Genomic DNA, 27908 nt, shown 5'->3' with positions numbered 1-27908 from the left:
AGGAAAACTTTATATTAGGTTAAAAGGAAAATAGCCGTAGAGTATTTTGGGATACACACAGGATAAAAGGAAAAAAAAAAAAGGGGGGGGGAAAGGAGGGTTCAAATCGGAGGTCTACTGGATTAACCATTCAGCATGCCCATGAGTCACAAGAGAGGTTGTGACCATGACTCTAGAGGTTTGTTCGGAACTGTTTGCAAGAATATGGTCAAAACGTCATGAATAGAGGAAAATAGATTTTCATTAGTTTAAGGCTCCAAGATACTAAGGATTTCAGCCTTCAGTATCTAAGGCTCTCGCAGGTATTTCTTCATAAACATAGCCGCAAGCACTGCCGCCACTGATTTTGTTTTGCATCTCTGAGAAAACTCTTTTAAATGTGGCTATTCGGATGTCAGCGTTTGAGAGCAGGATTTCAAAACCATGCACGGCACGCAGAGATGCACCTCGCCAAGGCAAATTTGTCCTTTGCTCTTCCAAGGAGCTATTTGAACACGTAGTGGACTATGCTCATGAGAGAAAACCTGATGCATGCAGCTGGCGGATGTTGGGTTGTTTGAACTAACAAGCCCAGCATGCTTCGAAATTGGTGTTACAACCACTTTTACAGAGATAGGATAAAAAAGTGGCTGTGGCCAATCACGGATAAAGGAGGAGAAAAGCAGAAGAGAGCAGGTAGTGTGGAATGAACTATTTCTCTGAAAAGGTAGCTGGAAAAAAAGTTTGTTGCTTCAAAGTATTCCCAGACCTACAAGTCACAGTGCAAAAAGAGGGCAGATAATTAACACAACCAAGAAGAATTGAGGCACAAAAGGAAAAGTACACACTAACTGTTCTACTTTGGAAATGAATGCATTTTTACTTACAGATCATAAAGTTTGTTTTTGCATAGATTTATCTGAAAGAAGAGAGCAAATCTTACCAACGAGTTAGTGATATTTACACAGAGAACCTAAGGGAGCCAGCACTGGGTAGAAGCATCCATCACAGAAAAGCTGCTTTTGATTCTCAGTCCTTCTCCAGCCTTGTCAAGTATATTTAAACATTGCATTTTACAGAATACACCAATTAAAATATCCTGTGAAGTTGAGTACTTCGATAAATTGCCTGATAATACAGTGCTTATGAAACCTTCGTTCCTTCTCTATTTTTGTCACTCATTACCAAGTCAAGAGTTGATAAACATCCTTTTAGTGCCCAATTCTTAAGTGTTTCTCACTGGATGCATAACAATGAATTCATTACCACTGGTACACAATTTGCATCGTTAGACAGAAAAAAATGGAAAAAGAGAGGACATGTCATGTACAGAACCTGGACAATTTGTCATATAACAACCCAATTTTTCATGTAAACAAGAACTAAGAAAAGATCAGAGGGAGCTGTTTTTTTTTCTCCTCTCAATATTGTCCTAGAGGCATACAATGATAATCTCAGCTGTAGGAAAGCTTCACATCACACATGACAGAAACCCAAACTCTGGAACAGAACATACCATTCATCTGGAACATACGGGTTTAAGCAATTGCAAACTTGGATACAGTTGGGTAGGAGTTTCCAGTTGGGAACAGCAGCCCACAAGGTAGCAACATAAACTGATCAACATGTAAAGAGCTACTGGATCAGAGAGCTTCAGCTAACACGTATCCTCCAGCAAGCTTTAAAATGTCTTTTTGATGGCTACATGTGTCTCTGGTCACTGGTTATTATTCTCCCATAACTTAAAAGGTCAATAATATCAGCTGTGCCGGATTTAGAGTGACAAGAAAGAAATCTGATGCAAGTATGGGACCGACTGATCAATGCCTGCTATGCAAAGTGCAAAGACAATGAAACACTCCCAGAAAAAGACATTTTAAATTGGTTACAAATGATTAAGCATAGATTAAACAGTTTTTCAGCTTCTTATTTTTCATTTGTTTCCTGAACTCCACTGTCACAAGCAATTAGCTGCACTATACCTTCAGCTGCAAAGATGACATCCCAAGTATTTCTCAATTTGTTTTTTAAAACCACGACATGAGTCTGAATACTACACCACTGGCCAAATGCACTAACGATCAAAGAAAAAAAAAAGAGAGAGAGAAAAAAAAAGAAAAGCTACAGTTCTTTTTAACTGTTTCCTCTCTCTTTTCCAGAAAAAGAAACATTTTACATAGCTTCCACTCTTTACTGCTTCAAAAGCCAACACTACAAAAATGATTCATAATCACATCAATTTTATTGACAAGTGAATAAATAGTAAATGAATTTCTCTCAAATAGCTCCCAGCCACAGATGCCACCTAGAAATATAACAAAATTGTAATTTCACAAAGAAAGAGCCTTACCTTCAATTTTGGCATACTCTGATAGTCGAGTATAATTGACTAGAGCTGCTTGCTCCAAGCATTTACGGATGACTGTTTTTACCTCCTCTTGAGGGACTGGAGTAACTATGTCTTTCATCAGGACCTTGACACAAGAAAATCTGATTTGTTGTGGCATCAGGCGCACATAACTGTTTTTTTTTCTCCAAGCCCAACAAACACATCCATTCCTACTCTAGCGCTGCATGGCTCTCGGGGTAAGCATGCAATAGGCAGGATTCACAACAGGGTCACCTTGGCCAGCCTGAGACGTGGGACTTACCCCTTCCCTAGTGTTCTCTGTCTGTATCCATGCCCTATGGCATGCCCCAAAATCTGTGCTTCCTGTTCCTTAGGGCAAGACATTAAGACCTCCTGCAACTTCCCCAGGGCTGGGTAAAGTTATGCCATTCCCAGGCTCTGCTGATGACTTGGGTTTGCGTCCGGGTTCGGCTGTGCTGCAGGTTAGCAGCAAGGTATCACTTTAGGAAGGGTCTGCAGTGCCAATGCTTGTCAGCGAGGTAGCTGGCCCGTAACTATCGACACAGAGATAGGCTGTGCTGCTGTTTGTGCCAGGCTGCGCCTGGCCTCCAGGCTGAAGCAGGAGTAATCAACAGCCCCACTTAATATTCCAATATTAACTACCACTAATTACACATAAAACAGTAGTTCTTTAAGTTCTTCTGGATGGAAAGACACATGAATGCAGGTCATTTCAACAACTCTTTGTTATTCTTATGCTTACCCTTTCCAGCAGTGAGAGAGTAGCTTTTAGAGCACCTTCTGGACGGCCAAATGGAAAGCAGTACCTAGAAAAAACACATCACATTAACATCAGGTGCTTGTCAATATGACTTTCCAGTGCTATAAAGATCCTTTCCTGAACAGGACCAAGCAATTCTCTGTTCCCTCTGTCTGGTATTAGCATTCTTTCCATGGGGCAATTTTCAGAAAGGCTCTGATGGTGTGGATGCTAAGACAGCAGAGCAGAATAAGGGGCAGTTGGGAAGGTCAGCCAGTTTTAGCTTACTAAATCTGGGTGTCACCTGGGGAGCTTTTAGGTCTCCTGGTAAAGAATTAACCATCCTCTCCTCGCAAAAATGAAACAAAGCCCCCTGGAGAGGACAGCACCAGTTACCTCCAGCCAGGGACCTGGTGATGCACAGGGCTGAAGCAGCCACTGTCCCAGCAGGGTGCAGGTCCGAGGCCCACAGACCCTACATACAAACCCACGTCACCCACTTGTGTGCACATGTGTGTGAGCCACGCAGGGCCAGGCTGGTGTGCTGTGAGCAGCTCATCCCTTTTTATGGGGGCAACATCCATTATTTCTGTAGTTATGACATCCCCCCAGAAAATGCTGCCTATCTGTATGCTAGGAAGCATTAAACATAAATGGGTAATAACTGAGCAGAAAAATAATAAGGGATTTTTTTGGGGGGCGGGGAAGTTAAATTTCAGAAAAAAATCACAGCATTACCATGAGTATGGAAGCAGGAGTTCTGCAATACCCTTTAAAGGTTATTTCTTTCAAATCCCTCTCCAGCTACAAACACTGCCCTGCTTAGGTCCGTGCCACTCATGCAGGATTCCCTCATGCATTCAAAACCTGCCTTTTGGCTTTACTCTTTATAGGAGGGAGTTTGGAGGAAATCAGTCCTCTCCCTTTCAGCCTGGGGTCTCTGCCTTTACCTAAAATGCGTGATCTGATTCTCCAGAAGCAAACGCAGCCGCTCCTTGATCTCTTCAAATCGCTCTTTCTCATCTACGGTTACCGTTCCTATCCCGTCCGGCCTGAAGGAGAAATGCCGTGAATGACTCAGGCTCCACCTCACGACCCTGGGAAATCATCTGCGCAGCAAAGCACATGCTGCAGGTTGGGACACAGATGTCACCAGCCATTAGACCCAGGACAGGGCATGTGCCAAGCCGAGACACGGCGGTCACAGCAGCACGACCGCAAAGGTATCAGAAAGCAAGAAAGCAAGAAATATCCCCCCTCTCAGAATGATAATCTGCACATGGACTTCCCCCCACACCCTCCTCTTTCTTTTTTTTTTTCCTTTTTTTTTTTTTTTTTTTTGCTGTGACAGGAAAACCTTAAAAAACAGAATCCCCTCTTAAATGTAGGTATATAACAAGGAGCACAATGCCAGCTTTCACGCAGGATTGGGCCCACTGCTGGCAAAATATGGACTTCATTTCTGCAGAAAAATTCAGCTGCTAATTTAACACAATTCACAGTGTAAAGAATATCGACAACAGCCTTGTATACGAACAGAATGTAAAATCCTGCACTCCTTCAGAACCACTGAATCACCTTATTACAATAATTTCTCGAAGTGAACCATCTTCAGTATATTCTGCTGAAATGCACCTAGAGAGTGGTAAGTATTTTATACCTGAAAATGCAATGCCTTTTCATTCATTTCAGTTCGAGTGACAAAAATCAACATGCGTTATCACCGAATTTCAGGGAGTATGAGTTACTACTCTCTGGCATTTGGTGCGTGCACAGGAGTGCATTGTAAGACCCCAGGCTCCGCTGCCTCGGGTGCTCCTCGTCCGTCACCGAGCACAGTGTGCAGCGGGCGCTGCCGCGGCGCTGCCGGGGCTGTGACGGGTGTCCCCGTGCTCCCGCGCCCCGTCCCACCGCCGACGCAGCCCCAGCCGGGAGCTGAAAGCAGCCGTGCCCTCCTTCCCCCTGCAGCCCCACGGCAAAGCTCGCTGCAGAGGAAGGCAGGGAGAGGAGCTCGCCTAATCCATCCGCCAAAGGGATCGGCGAGCCAGACAATCGGCAGCGCCGCTCCCCATTACCGACGAGCAAAGTCTACGGATTTGTGTACTCCTGGGCAACTCTGCTGGCACAGGCTCTCTGTAGGTAATGTAAGGCATCTTAAAATTGAACAAATGTTCTTACTTAAAGGCCTCCTCCAGTGTTCAGCCTAAGCTGCATAAATCCTCAGCACTAGACTGGTTTGGTTATACAAAAGACTTGGCAAGGGATTACAAAGCTTCTAATGAACCTCCTGTCAGGGGTTAATTGGTTGGCTTTATTTTCCTCTTAAAGAATCAAAGGCCCTAAACTTAGGAGAAAAAAAAAAAAAAAAAAGACGATAAAAATGAAAAGCAATAAAATCTGTACAATCACTTCTCCTTGACCCTGTATTTAGTAAGCTTTCAATATCATAAATACAAACTCTGATATTCCAGTACAGGTGAATAAATGATTAAAACATTTCAGGAGAGTAACTAGCAAACCTTACACGATATTCACGGCATATTCTTAAATCTAAATATACATTAAATAAAACTTACAATATGGACATAAAAAATACTTGAATATCAGGGGATGTATTTAAATTTAAATAGCATTTCATCAGAAATTGTTATTTGACTGTTTGCCAAATTCAGTTGTGCATTAAGGAAAAAAAAAGGAAAAAGATTTAGGCTAAAACTTAGATAAAATGTCTTATCTGGGGAATACATTTCATAAACATTTTTGGAAGTATGGATCTGGTCTCATTAGTACCTAATTAGGACTGGTTATTTTGAAGAAATGAGCAAGCCACAAAAAAAAAAAAAAGAAATTATATATTGAGCAAAATTTAATGTCTGAAGATGCTTAATATATTTTTATTCTAAAATTCCATAAAATATTTAACACTCAGATAGATACGTCCCTGCCTTTTGTTATGCTGTGCACCTCGTAGTGCCGGGTTTGCTGCCAAGCAGAGGAGCAGGTAATTCAGGACAGACAGCGATAAATGCTGTACATGAAGGGGCAAGGTTGAAACCCTCATTTGACTTTTGGCACCCAGTTCTCGCCCTGTACCCGTAACAACTCACGGTGTCACTGGGTTAATTGTGTCAGCGCTGACAAACGAGGCAGTGAAAGCCGCCTGCCCTGGCAGTGATTTGCTGGTGGACTGGAAATGGTCTGAAAGTTGTGTTACCCTTTGCAGGGTCAGTAACCTCCGACGGCAAGATTTACTGACAGGCTGGAGGGAGCTGCGGTTACCTACGTGGATCTGGATGATGTCTTCTCCCAGAGAGGACAGTAAGCATCCAGGCTGCCTTTAAAATCATTGTCAGCTTTAAAAATATATATTCAAGGGATTTAATCGAAAGCAGAGTGCAGTGGTGTGTGAAAAAAAAGCTGGCTCTGTATGCAAAGATCTGGGCGACTCACTGCTGATGCTGATGAAGGCAGGATCAGGCCCGTGTCTGACAGCTCAGGTTGGGTCGCAGCCCGTCTACCCAAATCATAGCTTCTCACTGTATTTAAGGGCTTCAGTTTTGTCAGAACCGGCTATTAGCACGTTAACGAGTGGTGTGGGACACGTGCTGACATACCACCATAGGCCGCATGCAGGTTGCGCGGTGTAGCTCTGGAAGCACTGGTTTTAAAGCACTGACCCACACGAAGAGGAAGGAAGGGTTTGGAGAACGAAGTCCTGGCCAAAACAGCTCTGTCACCACAACCCTCCACCTTCACAGAGATGCAAACCCAGCCCAGGCAGGCGAGCGGCCTGCTCCCCCCGCGCTCAGCCCATGGCCGCCGGCTTGCCGTGAGGCAGTGAGATGTCCAGCCCGGTGGCCCTGGCCACCACTCTGTCACACAGGGCCTGCCGTGCGGTGTAAGTGGCACGCCGCCCTCCTGTATCATGCTCCTGCAAACTTGAGACAATCTACAGGTCAGCTGTAGCCACTTTTGGAGCAGCACGGATGTCTGGAAGGGCCTGCCAACCGAGAGCCATCACCACTGCAAGGACTCCCTTTCTCACCCAGCTGTGGACTATATTGCATCTGACATGATGAGCATCTCTTGAATCTACCTTTCAAATTTTCGGCAAACCATTTTCTCACTGTCCTTCACAAAGTTGACATTTTCGGCAGCATGATAGGAAAGATGTCATGTCGGCTGCTTTTCAAGTTGTTGTCACAGTGGTTAGCACCAGTTCTGTCATCTTCGCTTTCCTCACAATCCCCCATCTTGAGCCATGTCACAAATAATAATACTTCCCATGTTTTTGTCAAATTTCAAATACTATAACCCAGCTGCACATCTTCGGATTTACTAGTTATGTTAATCTTTGTTGCTCATCTTCCCAGAAGCTGAAGCATTAGGGACTCATTAATTAGTGACAAATGCAGGATATACATAGAACTGGAAAAACACCACCAAAAGCCTTGCACTTAATTCATTAGCTGGATAATTTTGAAACCTAATTAAATATGCAAGTCAAATATACTTTGAAAATGCAATCTTTTTGAGGGAACATATTTATTTTCCCTTCGCAAGAACACAAAGGGTATATAGCTTAGCATTGCGATAATTTAAGATTCACTTCTGTGCTCTAGACAATTCGAGTACATGGCTGATGGGGCTGAAAAAAATCTGCAAGAGAAGTTTAGGTCTCACCAGCTCGTCCTGATGCTTACTGGTAATTTTCTTTTCAACAAAGATCTCCAGCTCAACTTTTATATTTGATACTTTATCTGGTGGACAGCCTCACCAACTCCTCCAGCACGCAGCACTTCTGCAGCAAGGCTAGCTCGAATGCAGCCAAGGGAAACGAATGTGCTCACACACAGTGCACAACCACCTCCTCCTAACACTGGGCTAAGCAGTGACGGGCACTGAGAGAAGAGCAAAAGGGTGAAAAATAGCTCTGCTTGTACATGGTATGTGCAGAGGCACAAATGGGTCTGAGTCTGTGAGTTCAGGTCCACAAACAGAACGAACGTCTCCATCTGAGTAGAGACACCATTTCGTCTGGTTATCTACAGCTCCTGTTCACGGACACTGGAGGTGCACGGCATAAGTTGTGGGCAGAGAGGAAAGCAGAAGGGCAAAAAAGGCAAGAAAAATAAATAAGGAAAAATTAAATTATAAGTAAACAAGTTTCAGATCACTCCTTCTGCTACAGATTCATTATGTTGGCTCAAACCTAGTCAACTCACAATGTAAATATTTCATACGAAAACTTTTAAATGCTGCTTTCCTAATCCCTCTTTGTTTTTAAGTTTTAAGCCACAAAAACAACAACGTCAACAAAGCAGGTGGTGAAATTAGAAAAGGGGTTGCAATTTAAACAGCGAAAACGATAGTCCTTGTTTAGCTTGGATGGTTTGTGCAAATTCTAGGGTTAATTATAAATTATAATTAGGACCTGTGATCCTAAGGCCACTGCTTTATTCTACAAGCCCCGCCTCCCCCCATGCCCTTTTCTAATTATACCCAGTGCCCCCAGGGCTAGTTATGCTGCTAAAACAAATATATCAAAATGATTTTTAACAAAGACTAATCTATGAAGCAATAGCATGCATTTGTATGCAATTATAAATATACAGTATAGCTCCAGTGGGTTAATCTCTTTGACATAAGTCTGCATGAAATACCACGGCGGCTTACAACTGAAAAGACAGATCATCTTTTACACCTTTTATGTTTAACTTGTCTACACTTTTTCTACTGGGGAAAATATTGCTTACACGTAGCAAACAGATCTTTGCATGCACTGTGAGCCCTGGCATTCAGAGCCAACGAAAAAAAAACAATGTCAAAAACTGATGCAAATAATTTGATTTTTTAAGTAACAACTCAAATATAAAACACGTGCTGCCTTCAGCTCCCTTGCCGCTTGCCAGGTGCAGCACATATGAGCTATACAGTAAACATGGATGATTAGTGCCTTGGACGGCGTGTGTCAGGAATGGCTTTCGGAGGCTGCCTCGCGGGAGGACTCGCCCGCGCCAGCCCCACCGGCTGCACAGGGACCAGTCCAGCCGCAGCACTGGCCACACTGGGATGCGGGTGGGAGCACTCTGCCTGTCCTGCCCTCCTTCATCATCCCGTGCAAAGCTGATCTGAAAGAATCCACCTGGTTAGACCCCTTGAAAACGCTTATTCAGCGAACACCAGTTTTGCCCGACGTCCCTTTCTTCTGGGAATTCACGCCGCGCACCCAACGCCGGTTGAAAGCCCTTTGTTTGGCTCAGCCCTCCGCCTGCTCTCCTCGGGGCTTCCCTCGACGCTGCCCAAGGTGCGAGCCGCTTCGTCCTCCCAGCCCTGCCTTCGTCCTGCTCCCGCTCCCCTCCACGCCAGCGCCGAGTCACGGCTCATCGCTCCTCATGTGCGATCCACAGCCCTGACGCCGCGCGGCTGAACCGAATGGCTTCTGAGCACTGCCATCCTACACCTATTGCAACGAATCACGTCAGCCCGAGCCGGTTGTCTGCCGGTCGCGGGTGATGCCGGATTGTATCCGACAGACGGCCGCAACGCACGCCGTGTCATCACGGGTCTGGCTGCGATACGGAGCCGGCACCTAACGAGGGGTTACTGCGCTACGCCCCGCGAGGTCTGCAGTCAGGGCTGCTCATCTGAGCGCAGGGACGTGTTGATGGATTTATCACTTCTTTTATAGGACCAAAATACCCCCCCCCCCCTTTTTTTTTTTTTTAAAGTAGCCGTGTGGAAATCTTGCCTTTATGTGAAATAGCCAGATATGCAATTAGAACATAAAAGAAAACATTATGAATACGTTATGCAGACTTTTCAATTCCTCGAGGTCTATGACAATAATATTATTTCTGGTGGCTTACAGCTGATAAAGACTAAGGGGAGCTAATGCTAATGCTCGCTAATGAGAGAGCTATTTCTTGAAAACAAGTTTTATGCTGCAAAGCATAAAACAGCTCAGAGGGCAAAGGGCAGGTCACTGACATACCAAGACACTTAACAGAGAGATCATAGTTGTTCGCACTTTGGGCAAAAGTCACCGAACAACTCACAAAGAATAACGCTATCAGACTACAGGGGATCCAGGCTGGCATCCTGATTTTGATAAGCTCCATGTCTGCTAATACTGCACATTCTGCACATTCAATATTTTAGATTTATTTTTAAAAGATTGAAATTAGCAAAGATGGAAAGAGTCTCTTTTGGTGCCAACTTAAACTTTTAAAGAGAAAGCTAAGACACGGCTACATCCAAACAAGCCACATGTGGAACCAAGGTCACCCCCAGATGACATTTCCTTCCAAAGGGACAGAAATGGAGGTTGGAGGGCTCAGCACTGACTTGGCCCTGGGAAAGCTGAGCTCAGTTCTCTGCTCTGCAATGCCTCTTGTGCACAGACGCGGAAGAGCGAGGCTCCTCCACCACACTGGCTCCCTGCGTGTCAGACGGTGCTGGAGCACTGCCGTCCCCCTCGAAAGTCAGGGAGGAGACGAACATGGAAACAGAAGGCAGGAGAAGACTTTGGGGTCATATAAACCCTTTCATTATTTTAGCTAAAGCTATGCCTTCTTAAAACTGTGCCTGTTTTTGCCTCCGCTACTTTTTTGAGGACTGTTGATAAAGGCAAGCGACAGCCTCAATACTGTCGTAATGGTACCAAAAGCACACAGACATCAATAAACACACAGCCGGTGTTGTCGGGTGTCTGAATGCTACGTGTTTCTTGCCTTTCGTGTAGGTACAGACATCAGAAATCCTAACAGCGTAACAGCAGAACTTTAAAAAAGGCAGCCAGTGATACCTAGCTGAGAAAACCCTTCTATGAAATCGCCGGTGGCCACAATAGCGAAAAGCCTCCAGTTCTTCAGCTTTGGTGAGTAGCAAGGAACTGGGGGCCAGCAAATTGTTCAGGTTTTAGCAGTCTTGGCTTGCTCACTGCTTGCCCCTGCCCTTCCGACAGCCTGTGCATAGCACATGCAGGTACCTGCGGGAGGTAAGACTCAGGACAAGCAATTTCCATTTAACCACATTTTTTACTCCAAAAAGGATGAAATGAACAGAAAAAATAAGGGGACTGTGATGCAAATGGCAGTGATTTACAGCCTTTTTTTTTTTTTGGAGAGATTATGTCAGGCTTTCAGGGGTCTGAATAAGCTACAGGAGCCCAAAGGGAGGAAAAAAAAAAGAAAAAAGAAACCCTTATATCTAAAGCACCAGGGCTCCAAACCAGCCCCAAAATCTTGCTTTGACCGCGTCACCTGCCTCGGCGGCGGGGTCAGCCCGAAGCTGGAGGTGCATTTCCACCAGCAGCCGCCCCGCTCCCGTCCCGGGCGCGCCGTGGTGCCGGACAGGCGAGGCAGCGTCCCCGCGCTGACGCCTGTCATCCTGTCAGCCCCGACCTCCGGGCTGTCCCCGGCATCCGAGCGCAGCCTCCCCGCACCTCCCCGCTGACTGCGAGCGACTGGTGTCTGGCCGCCTGACCTTACACAAACGCGATGCAAACAGACAGCCCACCTCAGCTCCATCACTGTCTGCCGCTAATACCGGAGATTGATAGCCACATGGAGTTATCTCCCTGCTCGACCTTCGTTACTGGGTGGCATATTCTGACTGACAGCCAACCTCCTTCTGGAGAAAGCTAAACTACCCAACGTTGGTGGTTTTTTTTTTTTGTTTGTTTGTTTTGTTTTGTTTTTTTTTCTGTCGAAAAGTGGAGTAACTTCCTCTTATAGAGAAAATCAAATCAACACTTTCTTGGGTTGGACAGAAAAAAAAAGAAGCCTTTGTTAAACAGAAAGACATCTCTGGACTTGAATCTGCTGGAAGATGGTGTTGGGCGCGGTGCTGGGTGCTGTGCCATCCCAAGCAAGGGCACGTTCCTGCCTCTACAAAACACACACGGGAAGTTTTCTGCTCTGCAGTGAGCTATAGGTCTGCGGGGCAGAGTATGGCCCCCGGCTAGCCCTAAGGTGATGAGCAATGCGTGGACGTGGGAGGTGGGAGGAAGGGATGCAGTGAAAGCGAACCCAGCTTTACGCACAGCACTGCACGGATAAATACTGGCTTCCCTGCGTGCTCTGCCACCCAGCTCTCCAGTGCATGATGCAAGTGGCCTAAGCAGCTTTCCAAAAAGAAATCACGACTCTTCCACTTCGCTATTCAGATTTCTATTAGTAGAAACGGAAGACACGGAGTCACATTTTCTCCCGCGGACCCCCTGTGGTTCTTTATGGCTTCCTGATGGCAGAGGCCAGGAAACGCAGCACCCCGCAGTCTCCACAGCAAACTCTTGCCGGGTGTGCCCGCAGTCCCGGGGACAAGCATGATGCTGCAGCCCCGCAATGCCCAGGTCCCGACCGAAAGAGAGCACGTCCCTTCGGCTTTCTGGCCTGGAGTCAGCCATCGGCTAAAGACAGCTAAGTCAGGGTGAAGCACATCGTTCCCTTTTGGGAATATTTTAACTAAATTTAACAGCCCAGCTGTCCATTTGGAAGCACCTGGCTGTGTCCCAGTGAGGCACAGCCGCCACCCGCAGCTCCAGGGACCAGCACGGGCACGGCACTGGGCTCTGCGCATCCCATGAGGCTTGAAGCACGATGGATTTGCCAAGCCCTCAGCTCTCCAGCCCCAGCGGGAGGGCATCCCCACGGCACCATCAGATACCTCCTGCCACTGACCCGATGAAGAGGAGGCTGTGGCTCTGGTTGTGCTGGACCCTGTGAAGAGGCACACGGGGTAGCCGTGACCAGCAGCCACCCTCCTCTCCGTTACACGCTCCTGGAAAACAGGCTTCGAACCAGGTGGCGTCCCCAAACCAGCCTCCTTCCTCACAAGGATGGGAGCTTTATGGGCGGCCAGGTCTGCACGCAGTCCCCTGAACACGCCGGGAACACAACGGTCCCTGATGCCCAGGGGACAGGGGCACCCAAAGGCGTCCCAGCAGAGGCCAACCCCGGCTGCCGCAGCCCCGCACCCTGCCCAGTGTGCTCGGTGACCGAGGAGCCCGGCGCCAGCTACAACGCACTGCTGTGCACTGCGCGCTTCGCTTACCTTTTCGGCTCTGGATTCGCATGGGATTTGGAATCTTTCCTTTTTTTGGACTCCTTTTTGGAATCCTTTTTTGTCTCCACTTCAGCGGCAGAGGCATGAGACACTTTGCCCCCCTCGCCGTCTGCGCTTGGCTGTGACCCGCCAAGCAACTCTGCCATGTGGTGGCTTTGGGGAGTGATTGGGACACGTGGGGGGAGGCCAGCAGCAAACGTGGAAGAAACAGAAAAAAGCATGAAATAAAAAGCACAAGACAAAAGGAAACTAAACCAAAGGCAAACAACTGAAATCAAAGAACAATTGGCAAAGAAGGAACAAACGAGCAAAAGGAAGTCGTAACTAAAAAAGAAACTAAGGAAGCAAGGACTCGGTTTCCATGACAAGATGTATGAAACTAACTGCAAAGCAAGCGGCAGCCTTGCAACGTGAAACCTGGGCAATGTGTGCCATAATTCAGGATGCTATTTACCAGAGGGCTTATGAAAACACATAATTATAACACTCCTTTCTTCAGAAGCGTTTGCAGGATAGAGAGCAATATCTCCAAGTATATAATGCAACTTAGCAGAAAAAAACAACAAAACCAAACCAGAAAAAGAAGCTGCAATACATACCACAGCTGTCAACAAAATAAATAGAAAAGGAAAAAGCATAGCTCCGCTCCCTACCATCAAAGATTTGCCACATTTGAGAGAAAGGAATGGGCTGCTTCTGGAACTGGAATTCCTTTGCAACAGCAGCAAGACAAAATTTCCAATTATGCCTAAGCAATTCCAAGGCTGACGTCACGCCGCCTGCCGAAGAGACAGAGGTGCCCGAGGGCTTCGAGCACTTCTGTGCACTGAAGTTTGATCCTGCTGAAAATTTCACTGCTGCAACTTGTCAGATCCTCTCACGCAGCAATTAAATCAGCCCAGTATATTGTTTACTTCCATTATATTCAACCCATGACAGTCACATGTAAGTCAACTCTAGTTTGCCCAGAACTGCATCTAGCAGGTGCCTGGGTAAGAAAGTTAAAAACCCTGATTTCTGGATCCCCTACGTGCATTTTTATTGCTTACATTAAACAAGCAATGAAACAAACAAACAAACTGACTATGCCACTAGAAGCGCTGCTGCCAAACATCCAATGTGAAAACAAATTGGGGACTGTTGTGCATTATCCAAGGAAACCTATATCTGACAAAGTCATCCCTTGCTGGCAGGGAGCTGCTAGCCAAAAATAATTCCTTACCTGTTGCCATGAACATGTGATGCACAAAAGGCAAAGCTGTAGTGAAGTAAGGTGGGGTCAATCATAGCTCCATTTTCTGCGCGCTCTAGCAAATCTCTGAGGTAGCAGAGATGTCTGTGACAGCCTCTCACTCCATTACGTGCACAATACTCATCTAGCACAAAGACCTGGCCAGGACTAAACCAGCCCTGTTTAGAAATAAAGAGACTTGATTTTAAATATAGGTTATTAAATACAAATGCTATCAGATTTGGAGGTGTAGTGGTCAACTGTTCTAATAAAGAAACACAAACCTAAGGCTACATTAAGAAAAAAGGAGAGAGGTCACTCTTAAACAATACAGTCTGCATATCATCACCTAATCACAGCATATACTCAGTGCAACTGTTAACAAAAGTACATTATGCTACCATTAACAGAAAATGTCATTTAAAATGCTGAAAAGTGAGGCCAGTTCATGTCAGTGTCTAGCAAAAAAAAAAGAAAAAAAAAAAAGAAAAAAAAAAGATTCACACCTTTAAAGAGATGACAAAGATTTGATTATTTAAGCAACATGAAACAGTGATCTCATTCTGGGGAAGGGACTGCACATTTGGCCAGGAGCGAGAAGAGTGATCTGGGGGAGAACAGGGAGGATTACACTGAACAACGGCTTCTCTTGCATCTGGCACGTAGGAACATCCTGAAGATGGAGGAAGGCAGCTCCCCAGCATCACACGGGGACATTTCACATCGTCCTTGTTGTGTACCCTCGGCGATGCGCTCTGAGATCGCCCACCAGCCGGCAGGCCAGCGCTCCTTGGCATCGTAGCAAACATGAGCTCGGCTCACGGGCACGGTTTCTTTACACGTCCAGAAACCTCCAACGATTGCTGTCTGTCAGTCCTAAAGGCCTGGTGACACATGGCTGGCGGTGCAACGACCATGCTCCCGAGGAGGACGTGGTGCCCTGCGAGGGGATGGCACAGCGCTCCGGCGAGCGTCCCAGGACAGCCGGAGCCGAGCGCGCCTCTGCCTTCAGCGAAGGCGCTAGTGAGAACGAGAATATTCTTGTAGATCGTAGATTTTCAAAATGCTGCAAAACCGTCAATATTTACATGGAAATTTGGGTGCTAAACAATTGCTAAGACGCAGCTCTGGAATGCATCAAGCTGCAAAATCTTTCATCGTTTAATTGAAAAGTTCCTGCAGCGGGCGGGAGAGTAGTTGAGGCAGAGCACTGCCCCTATAGGCAACTTCTTTGCCACCCCATCTGTTACCCCAAATGCTACATCTTAGAAACAACACTGCTGTGAAAGATTAAAATATATTTTCTACCACTCAGATGACACCAAATCTTTTCTAGATGCCAAAATAGCTGCTTTGAAAAGAGTTGAAGAAATATCAATTAAGAGCTCAAAGACATAGAGAAGGATTTGCTCATCCTTATTGGGCCAACTCCAAAACAGATTGAGAAAAGAATTAAAATAATGAGGGGAAAATGATAGATATAGGGAGTAGCTACAGTTCTGGGATCACTGGAAGTGCACATTTCAAAATGAAGACACAGAACAATGCAGATGGGACAGCACTCTGGAAGGCTATTTTTTGGGAGGGGTATATTTGCTTTCACTGCTTTTAGTGATATTTTTGTTTGCTTTTTGGTTAGCGGTATTGTGCTTGATTCTGGACTTCTTTATGTTGCCTGTTTGCTACATCCTTGGACCTTCTCTTCACCTTGTGTCTTTTCACACAAGTCTTTGCTGATTTCGTATGATAAAAATATAGAAATGCTGCAACTGCTCAGAAATAAAAAGATGTGTGCATTTGGTTACTGGGGTAGAAATGGGGTTTAAATTCTTATATTCACATAATATATATACAAAGGACTTAGTCTTTCCTACGGGGTGAAATCTTGGCACCACTGACATCAGTGGGAAGGCTGGCACTAATTTCCCTGGAGTCAGGTATCAAGCCTGGAGTTTGGGCTGAAGGAAATAGGAGGCTAGACCTGGTGAGCAGGAGTGCATCACATCGCTCCCTTGCACCAGGGTCTGAGAAGTGCTGCTCCTTGGTCAGACAGAAAAGATGGGCGCAAACACTTAAGATCACTCCCATGGCTCAACAAAGGGAAGCCTGAGCAGAAGCTCAGAGGTTCAGTAACAAACCTCATACCTTGACACCTCACGAGAGCATGCCCAAGGAAACTACAGGTAGAGAGATCCAGAGCCCAGGAAGACCAGGAGGTTTCCTTTTGCATGGCAGAGGTATGAAATAAAAATCCTGAACAGAGCTACAAAGGGGCAGTAAATGCTGTTCCCAAGGCCCCAGAAAAAAATCTAAGGTTTGAATAAAAGGCTGTATTCAGACAAATCCCCCACATCTTTAGGCAGATCCTGGCTCTTGATTAAGATTTGCCTGGCACAACCAACTGACAACCAGCCAGTCTGGCAAACGCAACTGATAGTGACGCACGGGGTGCTTCAACCCAACACAGCTAGGTGTAGCTCAGTTTGGTCTCCCAGATGGTCTTCAGTGGCATGGAGAAACATAGAGGGGACATTGGAAGAAGGCTGTAGAGTGCAGGGAGCTCAACTGTGTTTGAGAAGCTGATCTGCATTGAGACAATGCCACATGTTCCTGGCCCCAGCAGGGAGTGCAATGGGAGCTTTTCAACTAGGTAAGGCAAGGCTTGATCAATCATTGGAGATTCTTCCAATGCAAAATGCAGTTTCTGTGAAAACCAGGATTTTTGAGGGAAAATATTCACTTGTCAATACCTGTATTTTCTCATTTACCATGGGAAAAAAACAGACAATATAATTTTGGTGGCCTGCTTTCTGGGCCTTTTCATGTGATCCCTTCACACATCATCTCTGCTAGACCGGGCCCTCCAGAAGACCACCTCTGGGTAAATGTGATGCGGTGTGGTTTGACTCCCATGAATGCTGACACAACGTGGGAAATACTGCTTCAGTAGGGATCTTGTTGCATGAGCCAGACGCTGGCAGTAGGTTGGGAAGTCTTGGGAACAGTTGAAGGGCAGTCTCAGAAATAACACGTGTCCAAGCAGAAAGGAATGAAGATCCACGCACATGTGGGATTGATATTAAGCTGGAAGAGCTGCACTCTCTTTCCCTATCAGAAAGTCCAGGAAGAGCTGTGAAAGCAATTGTGCATTCAGCTTGAGGACGATGGACAAGAGCCTCGGAAAGCAATGCCGACGATGCTCTTCCCCTTTCCCAGCACGGTGCTCTCTGCCAGCAAACATCACTTCTGCAATAGCTGAGATTAGTCAGACAGCCTGTTTGTTTTCATAGGGATGCCTGGCTCAGCCAGCGAGTGGGCTCACAATAACATTGTTTAACCTGGTTCTGCAGAAAGGAGGCAAAGCTGAGCTATTCTCTGTGTCAGGGTAAGCCACCGTGTCTGCCTAAGTCTTCCCTGGCACGTCCGTGTCCACAACAGAAAACAAGACGTGCAACAAGACAAAACTCTTCGCGACCTTGCATGTGAACATCCTGTAGGAAGAATAACAATCGCCCAGCAGCACAGAGGGCACAGGGCAGGCTTACCACAGGCTCACAGCTCCCACAGGCAAGCCAGCACAAGGGTATCACCAGGTTCCCACAAACACCTCAAGAGCAAAGGGAGCTCCTTGCAGTTGAACTCAAATTTTGCGGTCAGTCTGATTTAACTTCAAAATTAGGACAAACCCATACTAAAATAGAGTAAAGAAGCAGTTGAGATCCAAGAGGAGGTGAACACAGCCCATTATTCTCTTCTTGACAACACTGTAATGGGTGATTTGAAAGAAGACGGTTAATTGGTGATGCTCTACTCTGAGGAGGCACAAGTCTTGGTGCTGAGGGGAGCTCCATCATTCCAGTAGTTTCTAGCAAGGGTCTAAACATCTTGATAATAAGCAGAAGTATGGCTGGTGAGTGTCTTGAAGAGAAACATTATTAATAATTTCCAGTGACGGCCTCGTGACTCTCCTTCAGCCATGACTTTAATTCAAAGGCCTCAGCTCTCTCACCAGGCCCGAGGCTGCACAGAGACACACCAGCTGCAAGCCAACCTGTCAGACATGCATGGATGGGGATGGTCTTCCTAGTGCCAGCCATGCGTGGGGAGCAGAAGCCGCATGCCAAACCCACTGCCTGCCGGAGCAAAGACCTCGGTGGAACCGGTGAGAAACCCGCGGCAGGTCAGCCGACGCTCCCACCGAGCCTACATGTACCACCTGGGGATCTGCAGGTCAGGTGCACACTGCAACCTTCCCCCAGCCCATCCTTACCTCAGGGGACGTCCACAACCGCTCCTCCTAGCCCTGCCTCTCACTAGGAAGGTGGTAACTCACTGCTGCTGCTGGCATTTACGGGATCTTGGTCTTTCTGAGATCAACCTTTGTGTGCGGTGCAAGGAGCTGAGCAGATGGGAGGAGCACCCTGATGCAGGGGCACTTGGAGGACAAGGTTGGAGCCTGACAGGCTTATTGGCTCAGCTGTGTTCTCATTTTGCCACTTTTAACAGAAAGCCACTCGATAGTGCCAGCTCCAGGAACTGCACAGCTGGCTAAAGGTGGAGACTACTGTCACAGGGTGGTCCTTCTGCTGAAGAAGTCAGTGATGACACCCCAGTGTGGAGATTTCTGTGCAGCATGAGGAGGACAGCAGGTCAGGATCTGTCCCTTGCCTTTCAGGACAGGACATACATTTCAGGCCTCATCCAACCCCTCTAGAAAGGTTTCATCCTGTTATTTTCTCAAAAACTAAGAGTCTCTTCATCCTTCTCACCAAAACCGCTGGAAATTCATTGTTCAAGTTCTACTGGTAAAGGTTATTTGTCATGTAAATCCTCACACTGCCTTGCAGCCCCCAAGCACTGCACTCCAGCCAAAGACTACAAGCTGTCCTGGAGCACCTCGGCGCCACCGCCATACAGAGCACGTTGTACGGCAGTGGCCTGAGAGCTGCGACCTGTGCTCATGGAATAATCAGGATGGGCATGCGACTGCGTGAGCAAGGACTGACCGCAGGATGCCTGCAGTTGATCCATCTAGTCCCACCTGTTACCTGTTTGGGATCCCTGCCCATACACAGACACAAAACTGGGCCATGGTTATTCCTGTAGTAATTCCATTGTCATGGGAGGTGGTACCAGACCTTCATCTTTCCCCTGCAATTTCATCCAAAAGACTCTGGAAGGCAGCGTAGGAAGCTGCAAAACACTGCTTATGCTCTCTACTGCACATCCCCACATAGGAGTTCGTCTTTGCAGGAAGAAACATTTTAAACATTGCAAACAGAAACGATAAAGACAGTGCTACTGGAGAAGAACAGCAGTCAGATCACTGGAGGTAGCCTCTCAAAAAGAAAATACCTCTGGCCCAAATTCAAACCTGGTGTAAACAGAAGTCAATCTTCCAGCAACAGGGGGATTAGCCCCCGCTTGCACTAGCTTTGACTTTGCTGCTTGGTGTTTATATCACTAGAGACCAAAGAATATACTTGCCAGACAAGAATAGGAATCATTAAGTCTGTGGTCCAAAGTGAGGCGCTGAACCATCTCAAAGAGTGAAGCGTGGTCAAAGTTACAGGGATTGGAAGAGATAAATTCATCCATGCCATGCTTTTGAGCTCTATCTGCATCTGTTCATTTATACATATAGAGAAAGACACCATTTAGAGAGATATAACATATTTTAGTTGACAAATACAACAGAAAAATATACAGTATGAAGCATGAAAGCTAAATATCTCCTCTTCCCTACATTGCCATTAACGTTTCTCTTTGCAGGCTACATATACAATCTTCACCTCCCATTGTCAACTTGCATCAGTTATGGACGATCTTATTGCATTTAGGCAAAAGATTTTAGAATTAACATCGTGTCAACGGCTCGTTATAGTGCATTTATTCTGTACTTAAAAACAGAACACAAACCAAATAACTTACTCTGTATCTTACAATACACTATCATTTAACAGAGTTTTGGCTCACAGAAGTAAATTAGCTCCTATTTAGTTAGTTGTGGTTAATTATAATAGATTCTGCCATTCTAATGAAGTTATAGCTGTAGCATTTTTCTCTGAATTTACTAGCTTTTCTAGGTATCAAACCATTTACATTGTTCTTTATCCAAATGCCAATGTTTGCCTCCCAGGGCAATTTTTTTCTAACGGCGACTTTAAATGCTAGCTCCAAGAAATAAAAAGACGCTCTTTTAAGCATTGCTAATAAGTTAAATTGATGTGTAGTTCGTTATCACTGAGGAGGTAACCTGATAGCACGCTGGAGCTGCCAGTCATCCTGACAGGGACACAATTTCCTCTGCTTGGATTACGAGCTGCCATTTTTTTTGTGAATTAACAGCCTCACCGTATTCACACATCTCTGCTTTGGGTGACGTTTACAGGCACTAACTCCTAGGGGCTAATTAATTAATCTCAACATGGTTAACTAAAAATACACCAAATTCACCGGTTGAAATGAAGCCGCTGATGCAGCCTGGGTGCGGCCAGCCGGGACCCCGCTGGGAGCAGGCTTTGTTCCACCAGCAACCGGGGAATTAAAAGACACCTTTCACTCGGTTTTGTCCGTGCTCAGCTTCCTACTATATGGGTTCTTGCCAAATCCTCGACAAATAGAATGGGATTTAAATCCTTCCCCTGTTTATAGCCTCCTAGGGGAACTGGGTGGCCTTGAAACAATGTGGCTGAAAGGACACAAAAATGCAGTTTTCCGCAGTAGTACTAAAAGGTAACTGTATTTGTTTTAAAACAAAATCGCTCTTTACCAGAAGAAACAGAAATCCTTAATTAAAAAGAAAAGAATAAAAGGAGCTTTAAATGATAATGAGATAGCATTCTTTTATGTATGTTTTATTTAACTATTTATATTAATCTGTGAAGGATGGCATGGCTTCCTAAATACTTCGTTCATGTCTGTGCTCTCACATATTGCTGATCATTGAAAGCAATCTTTGCATTTTCTGTATAGTCTGTCGTTAGCTATATACAAACTATATAAATAACATCACCCACTGGAAGGAAATCAGACAAATTAAAACATGTAACATTTCAATTAGCTGCTAGCAATACTTAATTCAGCAGTGGCTGGCAATCTTCCTCATTAAAACCCTGCTGAATAAACGCTGTGTATTTTATTTTTTTTAAGCAGGTTCTACACTTTTTGAGGGTCTGTTCCTCTATGTCACTTCATGCACTGACTCCTGCCCTTCTCCCCTCTGCCTCTCCCTCCAGTCCCAAATCCCCCCCCTCTGCCTCTGCCGGCGGCTCCGTGCATTCTGCGCGGGGACAGGAAAGCAGCCGGCGGTGCCGAGCGAGATGGCGGCACCAGGGCTGGCTCTGGGGATGGGGACAAGCTCCCTGGCCAGAGCATCACCTCTACGGCACAGACAGTCTCTGGCATCCTTGGGTGGAAGGCATGAAGCCCACCCAGCCCCGGGTCTCACAGCAGCAGGCCAGATCCTGCCCATTTCAACAGCTCTCTGCCCCGTTATCTCTGTCCCTTTGGGCCAGGATCGATCTGATAGAGCTTCCTCCCAAAGAGTTCGTCTCTGCTGCTTCTGACTCCATCCCTAGCGCCCACAAAATGCTTTAGCAGACATTAAAAATAGTCTGATAATGGATTGTTGCTCTCCCGGGTTCCTCTGAGTTGACTGCAAGCTGACAAATTGGCTGGAGGCCTTAATTTGCCAGCTTCACTCAGAGATTTTATTACTTTTCAATTAAGAGCCCTGATACACTGTCAATCCTCTTGCTCTGCAAGCAAGGCTCTGCGATTTGAGTAAATCAGCTGGAAACGTGAAGAGTCCCCTAGCCCTTTAGCTGGTGAACTTCTCTGAGCAGATGTGTGAGAAAGCATGTTGGAAATTATTTTTTTTTTTTACTCCAAACTAATCAACTTTCCCCACCTCGTGTTCTCTGAAGAAGGCGGACACGGAGCACACCTCTGGGTGGTGTGAGCAGGCCGAAGCTCTGTGGTGCTGGCCCAGCAGAGGCTCTGGCTCGTGCTCGCTAAGATCTCTCTGCCCAGGGCAGGAGCACGGACAATTTCTGGCAATTGCTGAGAACTACAGGGCACTTGAACGGCCTTCACGACTGCCCATGCTCAGGGGAAATTTTGCTTGTGGGCATCACTGTGTTGGGTGCCTGCTGGCAAACCCATTTCCCCAAACCTCCCCATCTCAGAACAACCACCGAAGAGGGAGGAAGCGGGCATGGCACCGCATGAGCCTGCAAGACCAAAATGCTTTTCAAGGAAATATGAGCATGAGTTCTGCTCAGTCGGTGATTTGAAGTGTGGTTTTCTGACATGGAAAGGAAGACAAACAGCTGCAGTTCCCCCCACACCAGCCCAGTGCTGCAGATCCCACACCTCCAAATCAGCTGGGATAAAGCAGGTGTGGCTGGAACTGGAGCTGTCCCTGCGGGATGATGACACACACATGTATTTCTCTTAAATGTCACACCTGCACTGGTTTAGAGGCTTAAAATTTTTAAAAATAACTAGGAGCAGGTTAAAAAGGACAGTCCTATGCTAAACTTAGCTTCCCTTAATTATCAGAAGATAAACACATAATTTGTAATTTATTTTTGCATTTTGATTTTTCTAAGGGACTCACTTTTTAGAATGAAATTTAGGTATCAAATAGGTACCAAATTAGGTACCAAAAATAGGTATCAATTTAGGTACCAAAAACATTTAATTTCCTAGAAAATACGAAAAGACAAGGACAGTTCTAAATATATTGTTCCTCCACTCCAGACAGCTGACCTGTGATTTAAAATACTCCTGACATCTGCATATAAAGTTTTATATATAATCTTCCTCTTTGAAAATGGTTTGCCCAGTCTGATGAGATTTTAAATAAAGTACAAAGTGCGAGTGGCTAAGATTCGTACCCAAACTGTACAGCTAATTTGTAAGTACTTTAAATTAATTGTTTCAGTCAAATACAGCTGCTTTTTTGACCCTGTTCTGTTATTCCAGTCAAAAAGAAAGGAGAGACCAAAGAAAGAAAGTTATATGATGCTCCAGTAACTTACAATCCCTTTCCAAGGTGCCGTGCCAAGCTAGCTGGTGCTTCTTTGTTCAGGCCCCAGACAAAATGCTGCTGCAGGCCTCCAGAAGTTATCTTACATATTTAGACAAGCTGCACACAAGTGCAGCTGAAAGGTGTTCGATGGTGGTCTCAGAAGGGAGGCTGCGAGGAGAGGTAAATTGGCAGCACAGACTCCACAAACCTTTCTTCTTGAAAACTACAGACTCCGGCCTTTTGTGCTACACTCGGGGGCTCACATTATTGTCTGCTCTTAACTACTGCCTTTTCCATTTTGTTCATCTTTATCCAGTTTGCATTTTCCACTGACTCCATTAACTAGCCCTCCGTCAAACACGCACCCTGTGCAAGTGTTTGAAATCAGACCCTTCAAGGTTTGCCAGTGTCGGGAACACAAAGACTTCAACAACAACAACAACAACAATGAAAAACAAAGGACTGTCCCACCATTTTGTCCTATGTCCTCTCTTCCTCTTTATCTGGCTGTTGTTTAAAAAGGAAGAGACAAAACGGTCAAATATCTCATTCTTGCTTTTTTTGTTCGTTTGTTTGCTAGTTTGTTTTTTAAATGTATTTCACTGCTCTCTGCATTTCTTTGGCTAGAATAATGATTTTGGCAGATTTTGCTCTGCGAGTGATGAAGTTAATATTGGGGGACAAGCTCCATAAAAGAATTCTTGTTATAAAAGGCTGTAGGTAGCCATTTTATTGTAAGAATTTTTTACTCCAGATTTCTTTCTTTTCATTAATGAATGACTTTTACTACCAAAGGCAACTTAAAAATCCAGTAAATTTTACGACATGTTTGTTTATTAAAACAAAAACCAAAAACCAAAAAAAAAAACCAAAAAAAACAAAACCAAACAAGTGTAAATTAAAAGGTGACTTTGTATCTTACTCATCTGGAAAATGTGTGCTTGTCATATCTGCTTGACATTACAAGAATGAAGATGTGGTTTGGACAGTAACAAACAATGACACTAGTCAACCTCATCAGGAGACATGAAATAAAGGAATGACAATGATTGATGGCAGCTATTCATTTACAGATACGTCTAGAAAAGTCTTCACTGGCATGGTCGGGCAAGTGGGAGAAGTCCTCCCGTCCCGGGGGCGAGGGGCGGCGGTGTGCCCACCCTTGACTGGGCGCTCTAAGGGGCGGCGAGGTCCCCTCGTGCTCTGGCTGACTGTGCAGGGCTAGCTACACGCTCGGGCTGCAACTTGTGAAAGACATACAGAGGGGAAGAGCCTGGAACCTCATTTTGTTTGGCCGCATGGAGCGAGAGGCTTTACAAGCAGATAGCGGTGTTCTGGGGGAAAGGTAACGTGCCAGGCTTAAAAATGCCAAGAGCGCTGCTTACGGGCGATCTGCTGGCAACGACGGCTCGTGACTTACCCGTCCCCTTCTCGGGTGCACCATGGCACTGCCACCGCCGAAAGGGGACCGTGCGTGTCCCAGGCTGCGCCCCCTGTGCACAGCGCAGCGAGCGGCATCGCGGCAAGAGGCATCGCGGCGAGCAGCATCGCGGTGAGCTGCATCCCACTGCCGCCGCCCTGCCAGCAGCCCCGGCGCTCAGCCGGCTCAGCTCGCCCCTCAGCTGGGTGCCTACGGCCTCCTCTTTCATCTTGTTCCGTCTTAGAAGGTAGCTTGAAATTTAATCGGCTGCTTGTTCCTTTGTTTTATTGCTTTTCCCTTGCTGCAAACAAATTCCTTCCTGCTCGAGTTGCAATTTTAAGAAATGGTTAAGAATTTTCCTGTACATCACCAGACACACTGTGCACTGAATTGAAACCTACATTACCTGACGTTTGGTAGTTAAATGAAGAAGAATTTGTACTACGCACTTATATAATTCCTCGTGTAGTAAGTTAAAAGCACATTTTTAGAACAGCTATTTATAATAGAGAGCATTGTTTTGCAGCTTTTTTATAGCTATTTAAAGATATTTTGAATTGGATGACTGTGGAACCCTGCGAATTTATATTTCATAAGTTAGAGCCCCATGCTTCTTAAAGCACGTTGAAGTGATTTACAGGCTATATTTCAAATTCATGCAAGTTGTGTGAGAACTGAATTAACATTTTAATTCTGCATTCCTGCAATGAAGCATCTGCAAGTTGACAATACAGAAGACACAGCAGCGTTCTCATGATATCTCTATCTATCTAACAAAAATAAAGCAATTAAAGCACAAAACCAATAAAAAAATCTAACAGGATAGCAATGCATTGTAGTGCAAATACACGTAATGTTGCCAGACCCAAGTTCATTCATTCATTCACTCTTTCTTTCTTTCTTTCAAAGTGGCAAAAATCTGTATTTCCATCAAATTAAACTTTTTGCGGTAAAGTCTGGTAAGAATCCTCTTTGGAAATCCAAACATTTAGAAAAGAAAAAAGAAAGAAAAAAGGAAGTGTCTGCTGAGAAGGAATTCTGCCTGCTACCCAGGGGTATAGTTACACACACGTACATACTCACACAGAAAAAAAAAGAAGAAAAAGAAACAAAAGGCGAAAGGAGAAAAAAGGAGTCTCAATTGATGGCCAGGAGGGATGACACCACCTGTTCCTTCTCATAATTGCATTCAGATACTCTGGATACATATTTGCCAGCTCTCATGACCCACTGATGCTATTCCCTCCTAAGGAAAGCAGGCACTCACCAGGTATTAGAGAAGCAAGCTTTTGGCACCAATAGAGGATTTGTGTATTTAAGTATGTGTTTATGCCTGAACAAAGACTGAAGGGAAGCTCTTTTACAGCATGAGTTTGTGCTTTTATCTTTTTGAAAGCAGATGTCCCAGTACGAAAAGGTAACGATACAGGACAAAATAATAATTCCTCTGTTTTATCCTTTAGCAAGCATTGCTTTGATTGGTGGCTGAGACCCCCACTAAAAGATGTTTTTACAATTATTTGGGGGAACAGCAGCAGCCCCTCTGTGCCTGACGTATTTCGCTGCCAAAATCATCCCCTGCTGTGTTGACTTGAGAGGAAACTACCAAACCTGGATGACTCAGGCTTGCTCTCACAAGGCATGCGTGCAGGTGGAGGGGCATTTTTTGGCTTCTGTGGAGTCCTGCACCTCGTCTAGACCTCGTCGGGTCTCCTGCCCTACCTTGCTAGGCTTTGAGGAGTCCGTGGTTAGCCCCGCACGCTGGTGCACTGCACCAAGCTTGGCATCGGAACGGAAGGAAAGGATATTGTGAGAGTGCAAAATGATCTGTTTTCAGGCAGTAAGCAGTCAACTAGATGTAAATTCCATGAAACAAAAGAAGGTATTATTTACAGTTTTATTGTGATGTTAATTAATATTTACATCTTGGAATGAAAAATAGAAATGTTAATGATTGGCTTTACTAAGAGGATCACTTGATGCCAATGTGAAAGCCAGGGAGAGAAGGCAATTATGCAAACATCACATGCACCCTAATTTCAGTATGGAAACTTACATTTCAAACCTAAATTCAGGAAAATAACATGGAAAGTTTGTACTACAAAATCTAAACATGAGAAATTTAAGAGAAGAAAAAGCACATTGCATATGTCAGATAATCTAGTCTGATTATCTGAGCTGTGCTAGCTACAGGGAAGCACTTACCCTTGAGTCCAGCTAGAAGTTAGCAGGGTAAGAAGGAACAAACCAGAATAACATAAAGACTAGCAACAAGGCTCAGGAAAGCAGACAGGAGCCCTAACCTAGCAGCTAAATATTTGGGTTCAAGCAAAGAATGAAAAAGAAACTTAAAGAAAACCAAACCAACCAAAAATAAAAAAACACAGCTGAAAAATTTCTTATGAAGCTCAATAAACCTAGCTACTTATTATGGGGGAACAAATCATTACAAATTCGCAAAACAACCAACTCTTTGTATATGGTGTGATTAACGGTCATTAAATATAAACAGACATTGAAAATAAAATATAACCACAAGTGATACGTAAGACAATTACTGACCAATCTTTCATGTTAAAAAGAAAACGGTTTCAAAAAAAATGAATGCTGAGCATGTTTGGGAATTTTGTTCAATGCATCACTAACACAGAACGAACAAAGGTTGATGCTTTCAGACAAGTGACCACTTTTATGAAGCTTAAATATTGCCAAAAGGTGTAGTATGTATTGGCAGCATTATTGACCATAATACTGTGCATGATTTCAACAGTAAACAAGAACAGTTTTGTTTTTTTTTCTTTTATAATGCAAATATTGGAGAAAAGCACAACTTTGAGGTAATGGATTTTTTCTTTCAAATTGTAGCAAAATAAAAAAGCAAAACTTTTCACTCTAACAGGGATTGTTCACCCACATAAAAAGGACTGTACTCATACAAAAATTAATGAATAGCAGGATCTATTTTTTCCGTACTTCAAATGCAAATAAAATATATTCCACCCTTGTTCAGAGCTGTCTGCTTACTTCCAAGACAAGGGTTGCTATTGAAAGCCCGATGAGAAT

The 27908-nt window shown here is 45.1% G+C and overlaps 1 protein-coding gene across 1 annotated transcript in view; it reads right to left on the bottom strand.

Moving 5' to 3' along the window:
• Positions 1-27908, bottom strand: part of CADPS (calcium dependent secretion activator) — a 203395-nt gene that overhangs the window by 61996 nt on the left and 113491 nt on the right. Inside the window, exons 12-17 of the mRNA XM_035546629.2 lie at positions 19876-20012; positions 14380-14567; positions 13146-13310; positions 4040-4141; positions 3093-3156; positions 2330-2453 (exon numbers count right to left, since the gene is read on the bottom strand). Coding sequence (XP_035402522.1) covers positions 2330-2453; positions 3093-3156; positions 4040-4141; positions 13146-13310; positions 14380-14567; positions 19876-20012 — 780 coding nt within the window. The remainder of the gene's footprint in view (positions 1-2329; positions 2454-3092; positions 3157-4039; positions 4142-13145; positions 13311-14379; positions 14568-19875; positions 20013-27908) is intronic.

This window comes from Cygnus atratus, chromosome 10, assembly GCF_013377495.2.
Source record: "Cygnus atratus isolate AKBS03 ecotype Queensland, Australia chromosome 10, CAtr_DNAZoo_HiC_assembly, whole genome shotgun sequence".
NCBI classification, from domain to species: Eukaryota; Metazoa; Chordata; class Aves; order Anseriformes; family Anatidae; genus Cygnus; species Cygnus atratus.
Note: the sequence above shows the minus strand (reverse complement) of the source record. Positions and strands in the feature narration are given on the sequence as shown.